This window comes from Psammomys obesus, unplaced genomic scaffold, assembly GCF_907164565.1.
Source record: "Psammomys obesus unplaced genomic scaffold, mPsaObe1.curated_primary_1811, whole genome shotgun sequence".
In the NCBI taxonomy this organism is placed as follows: Eukaryota; Metazoa; Chordata; class Mammalia; order Rodentia; family Muridae; genus Psammomys; species Psammomys obesus.
Window position 1 is genome coordinate 10,245,070 of NW_026586550.1, and position 20,494 is coordinate 10,265,563.

General features: G+C 37.0%; 1 protein-coding gene across 1 annotated transcript in view; it reads right to left on the reverse strand.

Moving 5' to 3' along the window:
* The window catches only part of Agbl3 (AGBL carboxypeptidase 3), a 56,743-nt gene that overhangs the window by 12,285 nt on the left and 23,964 nt on the right, over positions 1-20,494 (reverse strand). The window contains exons 8-11 of the mRNA XM_055602106.1: positions 17,512-17,638; positions 16,117-16,217; positions 15,791-15,903; positions 1,247-1,313 (exon numbers count right to left, since the gene is read on the reverse strand). Coding sequence (XP_055458081.1) covers positions 1,247-1,313; positions 15,791-15,903; positions 16,117-16,217; positions 17,512-17,638 — 408 coding nt within the window. The remainder of the gene's footprint in view (positions 1-1,246; positions 1,314-15,790; positions 15,904-16,116; positions 16,218-17,511; positions 17,639-20,494) is intronic.

Below are 20,494 nucleotides of genomic sequence, written 5' to 3' on the forward strand. Positions count from 1 at the left end.
GATCTCCCAATTTCTGGTTCATTATTGTAGGTGTATGTAATAGTGGCAGAAAACTTGCCTTATCTTACAGGTTCTGGTCCAGGCCTGGTATAGGTCATGATGGGGAACTGATAACCATGCCTGGATGAACTTTCGGTTGTTTTGGAAAAGAGACAAATACTAATAAATTCAGTATTGGGGCAGAAAGTTAATAACTGTGTCTTAGAGGTGAACTATGGAATGCTAAATCACTGCTCCCAAATGTTTTATTCTCTATAATAGGATCTTGCACTCCTAGACTTTGCGATGAACTCTGTAGAGCCTCTCTCATGGCAAGTGGAATACCCTTCTCCATTCTGTTGATGTTGAGTCTGGCTATGTGACTTCCTGCGGCTAGTGGATTGTTAGTGAATATGGTATATGATGTGGTTTAATAAGCTATATGGTTGCTGGAGGAAACATGGCTGTCAGTGGGCTGACATTGCACAACTATCCTTCTTGTACTAAGGGTTTCCATCATTGGACTTTTACACTGGGTATTCTCTGGCTGAAGGAAATGAAAAATGTAATATTTATCTGAACTAAATATGAAGTCTGAGAACACCGGCAACCTATCGAAGTCCAGTAGAGTCAATTTTCAGACCCCAAGAGTGAGAAAAGAAAAGATTTCTGTATTTGCTAAGTTTTGAAGTTGTATGTCACACAGTGGAAAGGAGCTTATTCTCTGACTTAATTAGGTATCATCTCTTTTTTTAGTAAGCCCATTCAAACTGTGATCTCCATAAAAACTCTTTAAGTTCTCAACTATTAAGTTATATATTTTACTTATTTTGTATGTCACTCTCCAAACTAGAATATAAGAAAACAAAAAGAAAATTTTTTTGACTCATTGTTTTCACTGCTCTGTTTCTAGTACCCAGGCAGTGCCTAGCACATAACTTGACCACAATATTAACAATACATGTGTAATTAAATAAATGAGTATTGGGTTAATAAAAGTGATGTATGTTAGGGTACCACACCTGACATTAACAAGTGGCATGGCATTTGATAATTAATTTCACTACCTTAGATCTTAATATTCTCATTCATGAAGTAAGTGGAATAAAATAAAAATTCTATGATTTAAAGATATGCACGTAATTAGAAAAAACAATTATTACTACATAATATTGATTGAAGCACAAACCTTTTCCTGGTTGCTAGTAACAATAATGAGTGTACCTGCTTAACATACCCATACTGAAGCAAAAACTTTCAGTCATACCTGAGAAGACAACTTGAGAAGATAAGTCTGAGTGTCATTGGAGTCTGAACTGTCAGAGCCTTGACTACTATAAAAAGAAAATAATAATAATTACAGTTTTCAGAATTTAAAATTTCAATGTTACTTTTACTTTATCATCTTATTTGAATGGATAATTCTAATTGGGAGAGAATGATATTTATAAAGGTTATTTAATTTTTGGTGGTCCCATATAACTTAGAAATGTATTTTTATTTTCTGAATGTATAGAAGCTATCCATGTTTGGGAATATGTTGCTAGAATGTAAGCTCCATGAAAGGATGATTTCTCTTTTTCTGTCAGGTTCATTGTGATGCTATTAGGGTAAAATAGCACTCAGTACACAATGAGGCTCAATATTCTTTGTTAATAAGTGAACAAATAGCTGATATATCTGTGACATTTCCTAACTCTTATGGTTATCATTAGCTCCTAAAATTAATTTTATATCACTATATTTCTATTTTGCTTAAAAATAATTTAAGGGCCACCCAAAGCATAGTACCTCAAGAACAAAAAGATCAAACAAAAATCTGTTTCTAATTATAATCACTTAACACGGTAATAGGCAAAATTTACTTGCTTGAGTGACAACCCATGGAAGAAAATATTTCTGGGTTGCAGTTTTGACATATTAAAGTTAATGAATAGTTTTATTTTTAAGAACAGTTTTAGGTTTACAGAAACACATCATAAGATATTTCACAGTTCCCGTATGCACAGTTTACTCTGCTATTAGCCTCTTACACTACATAATAAATTCTTACAATTTACAGTAAATTTATTGTTTCGTAGCTAACTTGGCATATAATCTGTAAGTTTTGACAAATTTATAAAGACATGTGTCGTTCACCACTACTGCATCAAACAGTGTTGCTGTTTCAAAACTTCTATGTTTTATTACCCATGACTCTGTGGTCCAGGAAACTCCTGGCAACCACTGGCCCTTTCTTTCTCTGGTTTTGTCTTGCTCTGTGTCATGCAGTTGGGCTTATATGGTCTTTTCAGACTTCTTTCACTTACCAGTACTTGTACCAATACTGAGTTTAGTATACTTTAGTGACAAACTCCTATACTGATATGCCACCAAAGTGTCTTTTCCTTTATTTCTTTTTTTAAAGTTAATTTTATTTATATATTTATTTATTACAATTTATTCATTTTGTATCCCCACTGCAGCCTCCTCACTTATCTCCTCCCAGTCCTACCCTCTCTTCTTCTTCTATGCCCCTCCCCAAGTCCACTGATAAGGGAGGTTCTCCTCCCCTTCCACCTGACCCTAGCTTATCAGGTCTCATCAGGGCTGGCTGCATTGTCTTCCTTTGTGGCCTGGCAAGGCTATACCCCCCAGGTGGAGGTAATCAGAGAGCCAGCCACTGAGGTCATGTCAGAGACAGGCCCTGTACCCCTTACTAGGGAAACCACTTGTAAAAATGACCAGTCAATGGGCTTCCTTTGAACAGGGGGTCTAGGTCCTTTTGATGCATGGTCTTTAGTTGGAGTATCGGTTCCTGCAGGCCACCCTGGGTCCAGGTTATTTGGCTCTGTTGTTCTCTTTATGGACTTCCTGTCCCTGCCAGGTCGTTCTATCTTCCTCTTCTTCAATAAGAATTCCTGCACTCTGCCCAAAGTTTGGCTATGAGTCTCAGAATTCCTGCACTCTGCCCAAAGTTTGGCTATGAGTCTCAGTATCTCCTTCCACACCCTGTTGGGTAGAGTCTTTCAGTGGTCCTCTATTGAAGGTTCCTGTCCTGTTCTTTGTCTTCTCCTATTTCCGAAGTCTATACTGTTTGCCCTTCTGAATGAGGATTAAGCTCTTCCTTAGAGTCTTCCTTGTTTTTTTTTTTTTTTTTTTTTGTTTGTTTGTTTGGTTTTTTTTGGGGGGGGGCTATAGATTTTCTTTTCCTTTATTTTAAGTAAAGCTTTTGAACAAAGTTAGACATATTTAGAGACATTTCTGTCTTTGTGATGAAACTGAGCATGTTTGCCACCTTTAGGATGCTAACTGAGCATATCCCAAAGTGTTTTCAGATTTGCTACATGACTGGCCCATGAATGCCTCCATGTGTTTGTCATCTTTCATGAAGTGCAAATTTAAACTGAGCATGTTCAAGAAGTTCTTAACCGAGTATGCTCAGGAAAATGTCCAACCTTACAGTACTTTCTTATATTAATATTTATGGGCTTTCTAAGTAAATTCCCACACTGCCTTTGTGCAAGGCATTGCTTTTGGCTCTTCTCACCTGCTACAAGTAGCAAGTCTTAGTTATTATTTCTTGGTCACGGTTTGTTTTGGCTTTGTTCTCGTCAAAATAAAACCCATTGTATGTGGTTGAAATACGGACACAAGTTTTTGTTCTGTCATATTATTTCATGGTTTGGAAACTCACTTATATTTATCATTGAATTATAGTCCATTATAAGGACACACTTTTTAAAAATGTCATTCATATGTTGGAGGACTTCTGGTTGCTTCTAGTTTGGGCAATTATAAATAAAGCTATTATGAATACTATGTGCACTTTCCCCCTGAATTTGTTTGGTTTAAAACCTAAGAACCAAAGATGAGCTGAGGTATGCAGTTTCATGACCCCTATAATGGGTCATGCAATTGTGGTTGATCTGTCTAAGAATAGAGAATCCACAGGGGCAATTCTAATGTGGCTATATTATCTATATGATAAAGATGGTATACCTCCTTATTGTAGTGGAAATTACATGAGTGATAAGATCTGCAAATAAGGCTGAGACATCTGAGAGTAGAACAATTCTAGTGGTCGTTTTCTTCTATATGGTATGGAATGACATGTCTCCTTGATGAATGGACCGTATTCACACAAGTATGAGGATACTGCCAAATGGTTGATAGACTAGAGGTTATAACTGCAGCCTTTGGAACTGACATGTGGTAGAGAGTACTACGGTGGTAATCGGGGGTGATGGGAAAGGAGGAAGTGGTGAATCACTTATAAATGGTACCCAAACAAATCCAAAGCCTAAATTCTAGTAGAATGAATACTGTGCTTTCATGGACTTCTTCTCTATGAGGCAAAGTGCGTAGAGAGCCAAAAGGACAAACAAGGGAAATATGTCATACATCACATTGGTTGGGACAGAAATTGGGATGAATGGGTTCCAGAAAACAGAATACTTAAACACATGGACACCAATTTGCAGAAACAGTGAGAACTCTAAAGGCAATCAATTGGGAACAAGGCAATCAGAGGGCAAGAGGAGAGGAATGCTCCTGGCAAGAAGACATCTGGCCTGCAGCAGAAAAATGAAGTGACCATAAAATAGAACAGGCAGAAACTCCAGGAAATGGAGACAGTACCAGGGAGACACCTCAGCCTCCTAGGAAGAAGAGGACCTGAGCAGATCCTACTTTTGAAGATGAAGAAACATTTATGGACAGGGTTGAAGTTAAAGAGTCCTGGAAGCTGACACCATGGCTTGCAGAACACTGGCACTTGACCACCAAGCAAACAATCACAGTGAATGTCGCGCTCCGAGCACCTGGGATGTGGGTGCATCAGGGTGATCTGTGAGAATTTCAGCATACTGTGGTCCCTAAGACTTTCGTGAGTCCCTCAGTACTTAGAGAAGAATTTGCAACTTTGTTCAGTGCCAGTGAATTCAAAGTGGTTCCTCCTGAGTATCATCAGAAAGCCATGGGTGTGCTCTCACTCATGTTTGATCTGTGAAAACAGTTTGGTTTTTAATCCTTCTGTATAAATGATGTACTTTGAAGATGTTAGTGTATAACAGAATTGATGTTTTCTGTTTGATTTTAAACAGATAAAAGAAGGGAATTCCCTTCTCTCTCTCTCTCTTTTTAATTTCAAAGTTTCTACCAGTGTATTCAACGATGGACACTAGCCATGCTGTAGGTAGTGGTTCTCAACCTTCCTAATGCTAGAATCCTTTAATACAGTTCCTCATGTTGTGATGATACCCAACCTTAAAGTTATTTTGTTGCTTATTCATAACTGTAATTTTGCTACTGTTATGAATCATAGTATAAATATATGATATGCAGGATATCTGATATGCAACCCCCACAACCCATATAAGTTGAAAACCAGTGCTGTAGAGTGTTTTATTGCCTAGCTGACACAGCTGCTTTTGAATGCTGGTAATGTTCCTTTGACACTATGCACTTTTATAAAGAGTTACTGCGCTATGACAAAAATGTTGATTCTTAGTGTCTAAGGTTCATGTCAGTGTATGTGAGAACACTCCTTCATTTGTGTGTGTGTGTGTTTTTAATTAATAGTACTTTAAGAGCCCATCCTTTGCACGCCATCCACGTTGTTCCTTAGGCATTTTACCATTGCTCAATTGTTGAGGAATGGTGGATTCATGGCTTTGTACTTCTGGCTAATCATGCTTTATCATGGGAGCTGCAATGCATTGTGTAGCCCTTTATAGAAGAGTCACGACTAGAGGAGTCATTTTCAGACCTACAATTATTTTCCCTTAAATTTAAAAAATAAAGTAGTATGTGCCAAACAGGATTGTAAGGAGGCTGTGCCATCTGCTGTGTGGCCTTTGCTGTGGCTGGTAAGACATGCAACTAAGACTAATTTGTCTGAACGTAAAGAACTTGCCCAACTAAAGGAGAAATTATTAGCAAAAGACACATGAGTACTATTTTCACGTTAGTCTATGATTTTGTAGCGAAAGAGGAGAGAATAAGCTGAAGTGATAGAAGATACCTTTCAGATCTACCTTTAATATAAAATGAGGGAAAATCCATTATTCAGCATGAAAATGTAGGCCTTAATAAAGGCCTGCATAGGAAACATGACAATTGCTGAATATTCTGCATCTGAGCTGCTCGTATCTGCCAGTCAAATCCAACATACCTATTCACCCGTGGAGGGAGTTTTCATCTTTTCAGTGTGCAATGGTTACAATGGAGACTCACTAATGGTTAGGTTGCTGAGAAAAATAACTGTTGTGGTGGAATAGTGAGCCCATGCTATATCATTTCATTCAGAATATAAGAGCCAGAAGAAAGGATAAAATGTTGTATGGCTATTTCCTCCAAATTAAAACATTTCCTTTGAAAGGAGGCTCTTTAGACTCAGGAAGCTAAAAAATCTTTCAAGGCATAGGGAGTTCATAAAACTTACAAGGTTCAAGAAACTTAGAAAGTCATAAGATTCATAAAAACCCCTACTTCAGGTTACACAATAAGTCAGCTTCTGGGAATGAGACACTTTCTTTGGAAGAGACACCAGCAACCTGGTCAGGAGCCACTATGAATGCAACTTTTGTGAGTTGCCACCCATGCTGTGAAGGACCTTTTGGTACTGCAGCAGCCTCTGAGTCACTCATACTTCTGTTAATAATTCCAGTATATGCTCATAGGCTCACCAGCTAAATTTAAGTGGAATTATTCCTTTGGTCTGCTATTGGTGCCCTCTCTGGGATGAACAGAATTTTATTCACATCTCCACAGAAAGAGACACACAAAGTAATCCCACCAAAAGAGAGGTCCTATTTTCCCCACATTTTTTACAGTTAGTATTGTCAGTGTTTTGGATTTTAAGAAATTCTGAAATGTTTGTCGTGGTGTTTCATTTGCAATTTTCTAATGACAAATGTTAAATTTTTATTAGTTTTTTCCTTTGTTAGATCTAAAACTCATCCTTTGATTGTTTTATTTTTAAAACATGAATAAATAACTGTGCATTTTATATTCTTATTCCCTAAAAAAGACATTATTATAGCTATATAAAGCTTTTGTGTTCCTTGTTTCTTATTACAGACTATCAGCATAGACAGATTTTTATATATTTCTGCATAATATATTTTACAATCTCAACATCTGTCACTGTTGATGGGACATTTGAAAACTACTTATATTTTAATGGCAATTCTAAACCAGGATAAGAGAAGATCAAGTATTTTAATGTACAAAAATATTTTATTATCTGCTACCATAATATACTATACAAATAGAATATGCTGTCTAGAATGGCTCTTGATCTTTGAGACAATGTAACAGTATGTACTCCAGGATGGCCAAAATAATTGTTGATGTTTTTATTTAAAACACCAAGTTGATATTATGGAATACTGAACTTTCTGACTATATGTGTCATCCTTCTATATAGTTTTAGGAATTTCTATCACACAAATGAGGCATTCAAGATCTACAATGAGTCACCCTCAGCCTTCCAATTACATTATGTTTTAATATTTCTGTATTAACAACCTCTTGTCTTTCTTGCTCTAGAAGAATAATGAACAAGACCAGGGCAAAGACAAACTCTTCAAAGTCACAGTCCCAGCAACCTAATTGAGCTCTATCTTTTATAGTTCTATCATCTCCTATAGTTCCAAAATTTGAATCCATCAATAGATTGAACCACTGTTAGAGCTCTCATGATCTAACCCTCTCTTGAAATATCCTCTGTTACACCCACAGATGTGTTTTACTAATCTTTTAGATGTCTCTCAAGCCAACCAATTTAACAATCAGCATTAATCTCACAAGAGTCAACTGATATTCAAGCAAGGTATCAAGGGTACACAATAGGGAAAGGATAGACTTTTCAACAGACAGTTCTAGGAAACTGTATATCCACATTTAAAAGAATGAGACTGGAGATTTAAAATGCAAACACAAATGCTCAAAATGATATATTAGATGCTATTAAAAATAGTATGGATTCCCAGCCTACAGCTCAGCCTTCATCCCTGGAGGCATACAGCCACCAAAGACAGACAAGTGAAATCTCTGTAGCCCAGCCCCAAGCCTGCTGGGTGACTCTGGCCAAGCCCAGTAGCAGTGAATTATGCCCTGCCCCCATCATGCTTGATCTCCCCAACTACAGACCTACCTGCAATCCAGAGGTCTGTGTCATCAGGGACCACCAGATGTAAACTGCACCTGCTCCCCAGCACTCCATCTATGGCCCACAACTTGGCCTGTATTACCTAAGGCCTGCTAATATCAGGGTCAACCAGATGGCTAAAGGCCAGCATTAGAACACAGACAACAAGAGCCAGGGCAATATGGCACCATCAGAATCCAGCTGTCATATTACAGCAAGCCCAGGATATCTTAACACAGAATTTAATGAGGAAAGAATAAATCCTTTAAAGAAATAAAGGAAAACACAATTAAACAAGTAAAGAAAATGAATAAAACTTTTCAGAAGGAATCCTGGAGGTGAAAAACCTACAGAAGAGAACAGGAAAGACAGATGCAAGCATCACGAACAGAATTCAAGAGATGGAAGACAGAATCTAAGGTATGGAGGATACATTAGAAGAAAGTGATACATCAGTCAAAGAAAATGTTAAATCTAAAGAGTTTTTGATATAAAACATGCAGGAAATTTGGGATACTATGAAAAGACCTAACCCAAGAACAATAGGAATAGAAGAAGGTGAAAAGTTAAAGCTCTAAGGACTTTGTTGAAAATATTCTCAACAAAATCATAGAAGAAAATTTGCCCAACTTAAAAAAAGAGATGCCTATAAATATACAAGAAGTTTACAGAACACCAATTATATTAGACCAGAAAATAAAATCTTCCTGCCACATAATAACCAAAACACTAAATCTACAGAACAAAGAAAGAATATTAAAAGCTGTAAGGGAAAAAAGGCAGACCTATCAGAATTATACCCAACTTCTCAACAGGGACTCTAAAAGCTAGAAGGGCCCAGATGTATGTCTTACAGCCTATAAGAGACCACAGATGCCAACCTAGACTATATTATATTTACTATTATACCTAGTAAAACTCTCAGTCACCATAGATGGAGAAAACAAGGTATTCCAAGACAAAACCAAATTTAAACAATATCTATCCACAAATCCAGCCCTACGGAAATTATGGAAGAAAAACTCCAACCCAAAGAGGTTAAATACATCCAAGAACACAGGAAATAAATAATTCCACACGAGCAAAAACAAAAGAAGGGAAGCACACACAAATATACACACATACACTACCCACATCAATTGGTCATTAATGTCTCTCAACACCACCAGCTCCAATTCCCCAATAAAAAGACATAGGCTAACAGAATGGATGCAAAAACAGGGGCCACAATTCTATTGCTTACAAGAAACACACCTCAGCAAAAAGATAAACATTACCTCAGAGTAAAGGGCTAGAAAAAGGTTTTTCAAGCAAACAGACCTAAGAAACAAGCTGGAATAGCCATTCTAATATCTAATAAAATACTTTCAACCAAAGTTAATCAAAAGAGATAAAGAAGGACACTTCTTACTCACCAAAGGAAAAAAAACTCCACAAAGATGATGTCTCAATTCTGAACATCTATGCCAGAAATGCAAGGGCACCCACATTTGTAAAAGAAACATTACTAAAGCTTAATTTGCACATCGAACCACACACACTAATAGTGGGAGATGTTAATATTCCTCTCTCAACAATGGACAGGTCATCAAGACAGAAACTAAACAGGAAATAATGAACCTAACCAATGTTATGAATCAAATGGACCTAATATATATCTACTGAACATTCCATCCAAACAAACAAACAAAAAAAAAACATATACCTTCTTCTCAGCACTTCATGGTACCTTCTCTAAAACTGACCACATAGTTAGTCACAAAACAAGATACAAGATACAACAGATAAAAGAAAACTGAAATAACACTTTGTATTTTTAGCAGACTATCATGGATTAAACTGGACTTCAACAATAACAGAAACAACAGAAAGCCTACAAACTAATGGAAACTGAACAACTCTCTACCGAATGACCACTGGTCAAGGAAGAAAGAAAAAAATTAAAAACTTTCTAGAATTCCATGAAAATGAAGGCACAACATACTCAGACTTATAGGACACAATGAAAGCAGTGCTAAGAGGAAAGCTCATAGCACTAAGTGCCTTCATAAATAAATTGAAGAGATCTCATAAACTAGCAATTTAAAAGCACACCTGAAAGCTGTAGAACAAAAGGAAACAAACACATCCAAGAGGAATAGATGGCAAGAAACAAACTCAGGGCTGAAATCAATAAAATAGAACAAAAAGAACAATATGAAGAATCAACAAAACAAAGAGCTGGTTGGTTCTTTGAGAAAAATCAACAAGATAGACAAACCCTTAGCCAAACTAACTAAAAGGCAAAGAGACAGTGACACCGAGGAAATCAAAAGAATCATTAAGTCTGACATAAAAAACCTGTACTCTATAAAATTGGAAAATCTAAATGAAATGGATGAATTTTAAAATAGATACACTTGCCAAAGTTAAATCAAAGTCAGGTAAACTATTTAAATAGTCTAGTAACCCCCAAGGAAATAGAAGCAGTCATCAAGAGGCTCCAAACCAAAAAAAGTACAGGGCCAGAAGGTTTTAGCACAGAATTCTACCAGACTTTCAAAAAAGGGCTAGCACCAATACACCTCAAACTATTCCATGAAATAGAAACAGAAAGAACATTGCCAAACTCATTCTATGAGGCCAGAGTCATCCTGATACCTAAACCACACAAAGACTCAAGAAAGAAAGATAATTTCGGGACAATTTCCCTCATGAACATTGATTCCAAAGTACTGAATAAAATACTAGAAAATCGAATCCAAGAATACAAAGTTATCAACCATCAAGTTGGCGTCATCCCAGGGATGCATGGGTGGTTCAATATAAAAAAAATCCATCAATGTAATACACCATATAAACAAACTGAAAGAAAAAAAAACATGAGATGTCATTAGATGCTTAAACAGCATTTGACAAAATCCAACACCCCTTCCTGTTAAAAGTCTTGGAGAGATCAGGGATACAATGTACATACCTAAACACAATAAAAGAAATATACAACGAGCAAATAGACAACATCAAATTAAGTGGAGAGAAGCTTAAAGCAGTTTTGCTAAAATCAGGGACAAGGCAAGGCTGCTCACTGTCTCCATATCTATTCATCATAGTACTTGAAGTCCTGGCAGAGCAATAAGACAACTAAAAGATATCAAGGATATACAAATTGGAAAAAGAAGAAGTATTGCTATTTGCAAATGATATTATAATATACATAAGTGATCCCCAAAATTCTACCAGTTAACTCCTACAGCTGATAAACACCTTCAGCAAAGTGGCTGGATACAAAAGTTAACTAAAAAAAAATAAGTAGCCCTCCATTATATAAACAATAAACAGGCTAAGAAAGAAATTAGGGAAACAATGCCTATTGTAATAGCCACAAATAATATGAAATTTCTTGGTGTAACTCTAACCAAGCAAGTGAAAGACCTGTATGACAAACACTTCAAGTCTTTGGAGAAAGAAATTGAAGAAGATATCAGAAGATGGAAAGATTTCCCATGCTTATAGATCGGTTGGATCAAAATAGTAAAAATGGCCACCTTACCAAAAACAATCTACAGATTCAATGCAATTCCCATCAAAATTTTAACACAATTCTTTACTGACCTAGAAAGAGCAAATCTTAACTTCATGAGGAATAAATTAAAAAAAAATGATAGCTATAACAATCCTGTACAATAGAAGAACTTCTAGAGGTGTCACCACCCCTGATATTTCAAGCTGTACTACAAAGCAATAGTAATGAAAACAGCAGGGTATTGGCATAAAAATAAACAAGTAGATCAATGAAATCAAATTAAAGACCCAGAAATTAACCCACACACCTACAGACACTTGATTTTTGACAAAAAAAAAAAAAAAAAAGCCAAAATCATACAGTGGAAAAAAAGAAAGCATTTTCAACAAATGGTGCTGGTCTAACTGGATGTCTGCATGTAGAAGAATGCAAATAGATCCATATTTATCAACCTGCACAAAACTCAAATCCAAGTGGGTCAAAGATGTCAACATAAAACTTGACACAGTTAATCTAATAGAAGAGAAAATGAAAAATAGCCTTGAACTCATTGGTACAGGAGACAATCTTCTAAACAGAACACCAACAGCTCAGACACTAAGTTCAACAATTAACAAATGTGACCTCATGAAACTGAAAAGCTTCTGCAAGGCAAAGAACACTGTCAATAGGACAAATAGAAGCCTACAGAATGGGAAAAGATCTTCACTAACCCTATATCCCTTCAGAGGTCTAATATCCAAAATATATAAAGAACTCAGGAAATTAAACACCAACAAACCAATAATCCAATTAAAAACTGGGGTACAGAGCTAAACAGAGAATTCTATTTAGAGGACAGAATTACAAAGGAATCTCTAATGGCCAAGAAGTGCTTAAAGAAATGTTCAATGTCCTTAGTCAGCAGAGAAATGCAAATCAAAATGACTCTGAGATTTCATCTGTCAAAGTGGCTAAGATCAAAAACTCAAGTGACATCAAATTCTGGTGACAATGTGGATCAAGGGGAACCTCCTCCATTGCTGATGGGAGTGAAAACATGTAAAACCACTTTGGAAATCAATCTGGAGGTTTCTCAGAAAATTGGGAATAGATCTACCTGGAGACCCAGCTATGTCATTCCTGGGCATATACCCAAAAGATGCTCTACCATTTAACAAGGACATTTTCTCAATTATGTTAACAGCAGTTTCATTTGTAATAGCAAGAAACTGGAAACAATGTAGATGTCCCTCAACGGAATAATGGATAAGGAAAATGTGCTATATTTACATTACAGAATACTACTCAGCTATTAAAAACAAAGACATCATTTAATTTGCATGCAAATGGATGGAACTGGAAAAGATCATCTTGAGTGAGGTAAACCAGACTCAGAAAGACATACATGGTATGTACTCATTTATAAGTGGATATTAACCATAAAGTACTGGATAACCTGGAGAAAGAATGGAAATTTGTCCAGGCAGGCTCCCGGGAGTCTATGGGTTGACCCTAGGTGAGACTTCTAGCAGCTGGGGGTTAAGGAGCCTGAAGTTTTCATTTCCTGTAGACAAGTGGGACTTCCAGTGGAGGGAGGGGGAACAAGCCCACTCATAAAAACTTTGACCCGACCCACTTCACTTTGTATCCCAGCTCTAGCCCCTTCCCTCGTCCCCTCTCTCATCTCCTCCCATGCCCCTCCCCTAGTCCACTGATAGGGAAGGACCTCCTCCCCTTCCATCTGACCCTAGCCTATCAGATTTCATCAGGACTAACTGTATTGTCTTCCTCTGTGGTCTGGTAAGGCTGTCCTCTCCCTCAAGGGGAGGTGATCAAAGAGCCAGCCACTGAGTTCATGTCAGGGACAGCCCTTGTTCCCCTTACTATGAATCCACTTGGAGACTGAGCTGCCACGAATACACTGTAATAAATAAAAAATAAAGACATTTAAAAGAATACCCTTCCACTCCAAAATTATCCTGCCTAGAGACACAGCAGAGATTGAAGAAATAACTAAACAATGACTGGTCTAACTTGAGACCCACCTCATGGGACAGAGCCAACCCCTGTCACTATTAATGATACTCTACTATGCTTGCAGACAAGAGGCTAGCATAACTGTCTTCTGACAGTGTTCATCCAGCAGCTGATGGAAACATGCAGAGACCCAAAGATAATGGCCAAGCTCTGGGAGTTCTGTGGAAGAGTGGGCGAAGAAATGAGGAAGCCAGAAGGATCAAGGACACAAAAAGACCTACAGAGTAAACTAGCCTGGGCCCATGGGGCTCACAAAGACTGAACTACCAACCAGAGAAGCATGCATAGGCTAGATCTAGACCCTCTATACATGTAGCCGATGTGTAGTGTGGTCATCATGTGGATTCCCCTTACAAGGGGAGTAGGGGCTGTCTCTGACTCTGTTGCCTACTTCTGCATCCCTTTCCCCTAGCTGGGCTACCTTGTCAGGCCCCAGTGGGAGAAGATGCTCTTAGTCCTGCTGTGACTGAGTTGCCAGGGTGGGTTGTTACCCCTTGGGGGCTTTCCCTTTTCTGAGGAGGAGGAAAAGGGAAATGGGGAAACAGAGACATGAGGATGGGCTTGGGAGATGAGGAAGGTGGCTGGGATCGGGTTATAAAGAGATTAAATAAATGAATGAATGAAAAAAAATACTCACTGGAAAAAAACAGTATGGGGGTTCTTTAGAAAACTAAATCCAGTACTAGTAGGTAGTCTGATAATAAATCTAACTAATGATATATACACCAGTACTGGGTTTCAGTCCAAGAACCCAAATCTAGAGCTCATAAGATAATAGCACTAACAGTTCACAATTCTACTTATATTAAGTATCTAAAATAATCTAACTTAATAGCACCAGAGAATGGTGGTTATTAGGAGCAGAAGCAAAAAGAAATGGAAGTTACTAGTTAATAGACACAAAGCTCAGTTAAGGAAGGAGTAAGTTCTGGAGTTCTGCAGTACACTATTGTACTGTAGAACAACAATGCTACACGGTCACCTTAAAATTTCATTGAGGGTAGGTCTCTTTTAAGAGTTTCTAATATCTGAAATTTAATTGTAAAGAGAAGCTATCTTACTTACCTCAAGGCTGAAAGGAACAAATATACCTAAACCAAAGCAAACTCTAAATGTCTCTGAGTAAAGAAGCCCCTTCTATATGATTTGAATGCATAACCATATGGCCTGTTGGAATTTTATAAGTGAAATCTATAACACTTAGTGTTATCACTCTAAAGGTCACACATAGTACAACAACACGACAAACTCCGCTTTTACATTGGCAATCACATTGCTTGATTTCTACTCAAAAGAGATACAGATATATCACAGAAGAACCTACACACAGATGCTAAGAGATGTTTTATTTATAATGCTGACACTTGGCCCAGCAACTAAGATGTTCTTCAGTTGAGTGGATAATCATGGTATACGACAATGCATACTATTCAAAGCTAAAAAATAAATGTGCCATCATACCATGAAAAGACAGAGGAATTCTATAAGCATGTTACTAAGCTATAGAAGGCCGTTTGAAAAGCTTATATACTATACAATCCAAACCAAATGATATTCTGGAAAAGGTAAAACTAAGTAGACAATGATAGAGACCTGTGGTTGCCAGTTGTTAAGGGGAAAGAATGAATGGATGTATGAGCCTATATGGTGAAGCTACTCTGTTTTATACTATGATGGTAGGACACACGTCATTATAAATTTATCCAAGCCCACAGCATGTGAAACTACTTTCTAACTGGAGTATCTGCTAATGTAAACTATGGACTCTGGGTGATAACTGTCTGTTAATGACATATATATCATCCTGTGATATTGATAACAGGAGGAGAAGGCTCTGACCATATAGGAATGGGAGATATATGGGAAACCTCTCTACTGTGTACTCAATTTTGCTGTAGACATAAAATGCTATAATGAGAGAAAGGATACAAAACAATTTGGCATGTCTTTAACATAGCAAACACATGGCACACAGCAGTGCTTATATTGAATAAACCAAATATAGTCTTAATATATTTGACCAAAATAGTACACTTGTGAAAACTTTCCCTAGTACGAGACAAAAGTTTCTGTGTGAAACTGACAGTAATACCCAAGTATTATGATAAAAGCTCAGTAAAACAATGTAACAAATTACTTCAGTGATCTTGACTTACCTAGACTCTACATCCATTGAAATTTCCACTAGAGAAGTATCTGAATCATCAAAGGATCTTTCCAAGTTTATATGTTTTTCCATTTCTTCTAATTCTTTAAGGCACTGATAATACTAAGAAAAAATTACGAGTTCATTATAAGAATAACTGTTTTCTAATTAAACTAATTGAATGTTTAGCTATATCCATAATAATAGTAATTTGGTAATTACATACATCCAAACCCAGAAATGATTAGGCTGTTAAGAGGGAAACCCTGCTGTAGAGCAGCAGACAGGTTATTTGTGTGCCTGAGTCTGAAACTTATCCAAACTGATTTGACTTACCTTGCTCTGGTCAGGATCACAGTAGTCCAATAGAGAATCACAAAAATGATATCCCATTGACTCTAAGTCTCTTGTGCTGAAATGAGTGCCTCGTTTATTGCCTAAAACATCAAAAAATGTATTCATCTGGAAGATGAGTTACTAATTTTTTTCTTCTTAAGATAAATCTAAATTATGAGACATTATAAATAAAACAGGGGTATGATTCTACATTTTGTCCTTTGGATTTTCTTCTCTGGAGTAGGTCATTTAACAGCTTAAAACTTTTGCTCATTTCTTTCCTATAACCCGGGGCAAAGCTTATTCAAGTGTATACCGGTGTGTGTTGCAAGGCAGAAGAAAAGTCAGTGAGACAGTTACGGTATGAATACCAGTTATTAGCAGTAAATATGACTACTCTCAGAAAAATTCCATGAAAAAAAAGTTTGTCATCATGAATGATAGATATTTTCTCAGTTTTAGTTCACATAAAAACATAGCGGATCACCAGGCATGGTGGCATATGCATTTAGTCCCAGTAACCCAGAAGACAGAGGTAGGTGGATCTTTGTGAGGTTGAAGTCAATCTAGTCTACATAGTGAGTTCCAGGACAGCCAGGGCTATGTAGAGAGACTCTGTCCCAAAACAAAAACAAACAAATAAAAAAAAGAACTAGGCAGAAATTACATATATGAATTTCCAGCAGCTTCCTTTTTCAAAATGGGAAAAGCTCTTTTATGTAACCCGTACTTGCCTGGAACTCAAGATCTGCCTGCCTTTGTCTCTTGAGTGCTGAGATTATAGTCAGGTACAGCCATAGAACCTAGAGTTGAAACATTTTCTAACAGTGTTAAAATCATTTTAAGATAGAATACTCTAACTTCACTAATGCATACTTAATAGGATAAAAATATGTATTATGTGAGAGTACAGAGCATAGCTTCATTTTTTTTTGTTGCAGGAACCAAAAGCTCTCTTTAAAATATAAATTGATGATAACAAAGGAGCAAATTAACCAACTGACCAAAAAAATAAACAAGGCAAAATAGCCAGTCTATTTTTGTTTTGCAAACAACGAATTAAATAAAAACATTTTAAGTGTATTGCTTTTTCTTGATGTCATCAGAAATTCCAAAGTTTTAAAAATCTGTAAGACTTCTCTTAAAAACAACAACAAATATTTGAAGATTAGTAATAAAACAGTGCATTCCAGAACATTCTTTTATAAACAAATGGAAATGATGACAGAGATACCACAGTAGAAGTCTATTTTTCTTGTTTATGGGACTGGTCAAACATAAGTGTGCATTTAAGTGGCAAGAACATGCTCACTATTGAACTGTCCATATCATTAATCTTATAGCAAAGCTTAGCTTAGATTTACTGTTCAGGAAGAGGTCATTGAGGACATTTACCCAGAGTAGATCCACAGAAGGTAGCTTCCAGTGTGAAGCTGTTCCTGATGCCCATCTTCCACATCACAACCCTTCCTGTCCCCTCTTTGCTCTTCTGAACGTTAAACTTGCAAGCTGAGAAGGAAAACTGAGAAGCAGTGATTAAAAATGACATATGTACTTTTGGGGAAGAGGGTAGGAAGGAACAAGAAAGCTTCCTTTCCTTTATTATTGTTACACACTGATACAAGGGTCAGCTTCTTTTTCTTGAGTTTTATGGTTACATATAGATACACATGTACAAATATAGGAGGACATGGAAGGAGTTCAAAGAGTAGCTAGGAGTAGCTGGAGGAAAAGAAAGAGGAGAAAGTGATATAATTCTACTTCAATTAAAATTTTTTAAAGTGGACAAAAAATTAAATAACATATCTGAAAAAAGTGTAATTCTCAAAGCTGAAGGTGTGACCTTTTATTTCCTGATCAATATAAATAACTTGTTATTTTACTGTTTAAGGCACGATATCCTGTAACCTAGGGTGGCTTTTCTCACTGTGTGGTTCAGACTCAACTTCGGCCACCACCGTACAAGCTAGGAAATAGCTCATTTTAAGAATGATGTATTTATACTTTAAGAACTAGAAATTGCAACCCCAACAATAAATAACTTTTATTATCATAGAACATGTCCCAAATAAACGTATTAATCTTTGCTACTACACTTTTAGGATGCTATACTTTAGGAACATTTTTGTGTGTGTGTGTTGTTGCTTGCTTGCTTGCTTTTTTTTTTTTTTTTTGGGACAGTGTCTTGCAATATATAGCCCACGATAGCCTCATACTCACGGCAGTCATCCCTGCTGAGATTACAGATCTGTGCCACCGCACACAGAATCTTGTATTTAGTAAGTTCTAGACTGGCTGCATATTTCAGAATGAAGATTCATACTGTAGATATCCAGAAATAGAATGAGGAGTCTTTGCTTTCATATGAAAGACCTTGTGGAGATGTCTTGAAATACTGTTTATAAAGAGATCAATGTTGTTTTGGTTTCTTTTACTGAGACAAGTGTCTACCAAGAGATTGAGGGATTTACTTTTAACATCAGCTTTATTTATTTGTGTCCATTCTGTGTATTTTAATGAAGGTAGAGATTCACTTAATCACCATTATCGCCACCATAAACAGACACAGAACAGTTCCCTCCCTGTTCCCCGGTCAGTCTGTTTAACTCCCCTGTGCTGTTCTCTTGCCATCACACTCTTCTGCCATCTCACTTTTCCCTTTGTCACTATGTCTTTGTGTTTTCATGACTGCTGTCTAGATGGAACTGGGTTTGCAATACTTCGAGACTGACTTCTTTGGCATAATACCTTTGAGATTTACCCAAGTTGTTGCACGTAGAAATATTCCTTCTCTTATTGCTGAGGGAATAAATTGTGTTCCTGTACTACATAAAGTCTATTTTGGAATTGTTTCATTGTTAGAAATTAAGAGCTTCTAAAATATGTGTATGTACAGGTTTACATATGAATGTAAGTTTTCATTTTTTTTCCCATGGTTCGTCCCTAGGCATGGGATTGCTTGATCACATGATAACTGTATATTTAATTCTGTAAGCAAACTATTCTCTAAAATGCTGTGTTATTCAGTATGCCTATGAACATTGTATGTGAGTTCCTGCTGCTCCAAATTCTTCTTAGCACTCGTACAGGCAATATTTTTTAATGTAGTAATCCTATTAGGTGTGCAGTTGTATCTTCTCCTCATCATTTTCACTTGTAGCTCGATGAAGGCTAATGAAGACAAGTATCTTTTTCATATGCTTATTTAGTATTATATATTATTTTGATGAAGTATTGTGGTGGTTTGAGTGAAAACAGCCACCATAGACTCATAGGGAGTGGCATTATTGAAGGTGTGGATACACTAGCTATCAATCTATTGAGGAAAACTGACTTCCCTCTCCAGGCAGCTATTGATTGACAATAGCTTCTTAGTTAGGAGTGGGACTTCATGCCCTACTTCCCCTGCTCCATATTGCAGTGTTGTCTGGCTTGACTTAAGCAGGTCTTATGTGTGCTGTCACAGTCTCTGTAAGTTAGTATGTGAATCTGCCCTGTTATGTCTGGACAATGCTGCTTCCTTGAAGTCATCTACCTTTGGCTTTTACAATTTTTCTGCCTACTCCTCTAGAAATTCCACTTAAGGATGAGTATTACAAAGTCTCCTCTGCATGTTGATCAGTTGTGGGTGTCTGTGTTATTTAGCATCTGATGTAAGAAGAAGATTTTATGATAAGAGTTGAACAATATATCTATGAGGATACTAATATGTCATCAGGAGTAGTCTTATTGCTATGCCTATTTAGCAGAATAGTAGTAGTAAGCGTTCTCCTAGGACCAATGTCCTATTTAGCATCAGGGCCTCTTTGACACATGCTACCACATGAGTGTGGAGGTAAGACAACTTGTGGAAGCTTATTTTCTCCTCCACTGTGTAGGTCTCAGGTGTCAAACTCAGATCATTAAGCAACAAGTGCCTTTACCTGCTGAGCCATCCTGCTGGCCCAGAAATTTTAAATACGGCATGACATTCTGTGTGTCTATTTTGCAAACTGATGTATGTTGGTATAATATTCTTGTGGAATATATACAATTTACCCTTGTTCATTCAAATACTGATTTCTCTGCCCCACTTTCAGGTTTCAATTTGAACATTGTATTGTGATGTTTATTCTAAGCATCACCTGTCTCAAGTTTGTGTAAACCTGCCACCATTTGTTCTCTGTATTGTCAGTAAAACAACCAGCCAATGCTGAGCAATAGAGAGAATAGGGTGGAACATCCTGGTCCAGAGGGGAGGAGAAAGAAGCAAATGGGAGGAGTCAAAGGGCAGAGATGGGCAGGAGAGAACTTGGAAGCATGAGGAGAGATGAACCAGCCCTAAGATATGACTAAAAGCAAGTATAATGTGGGAAATCTGAATGGGAGGAAACTATGA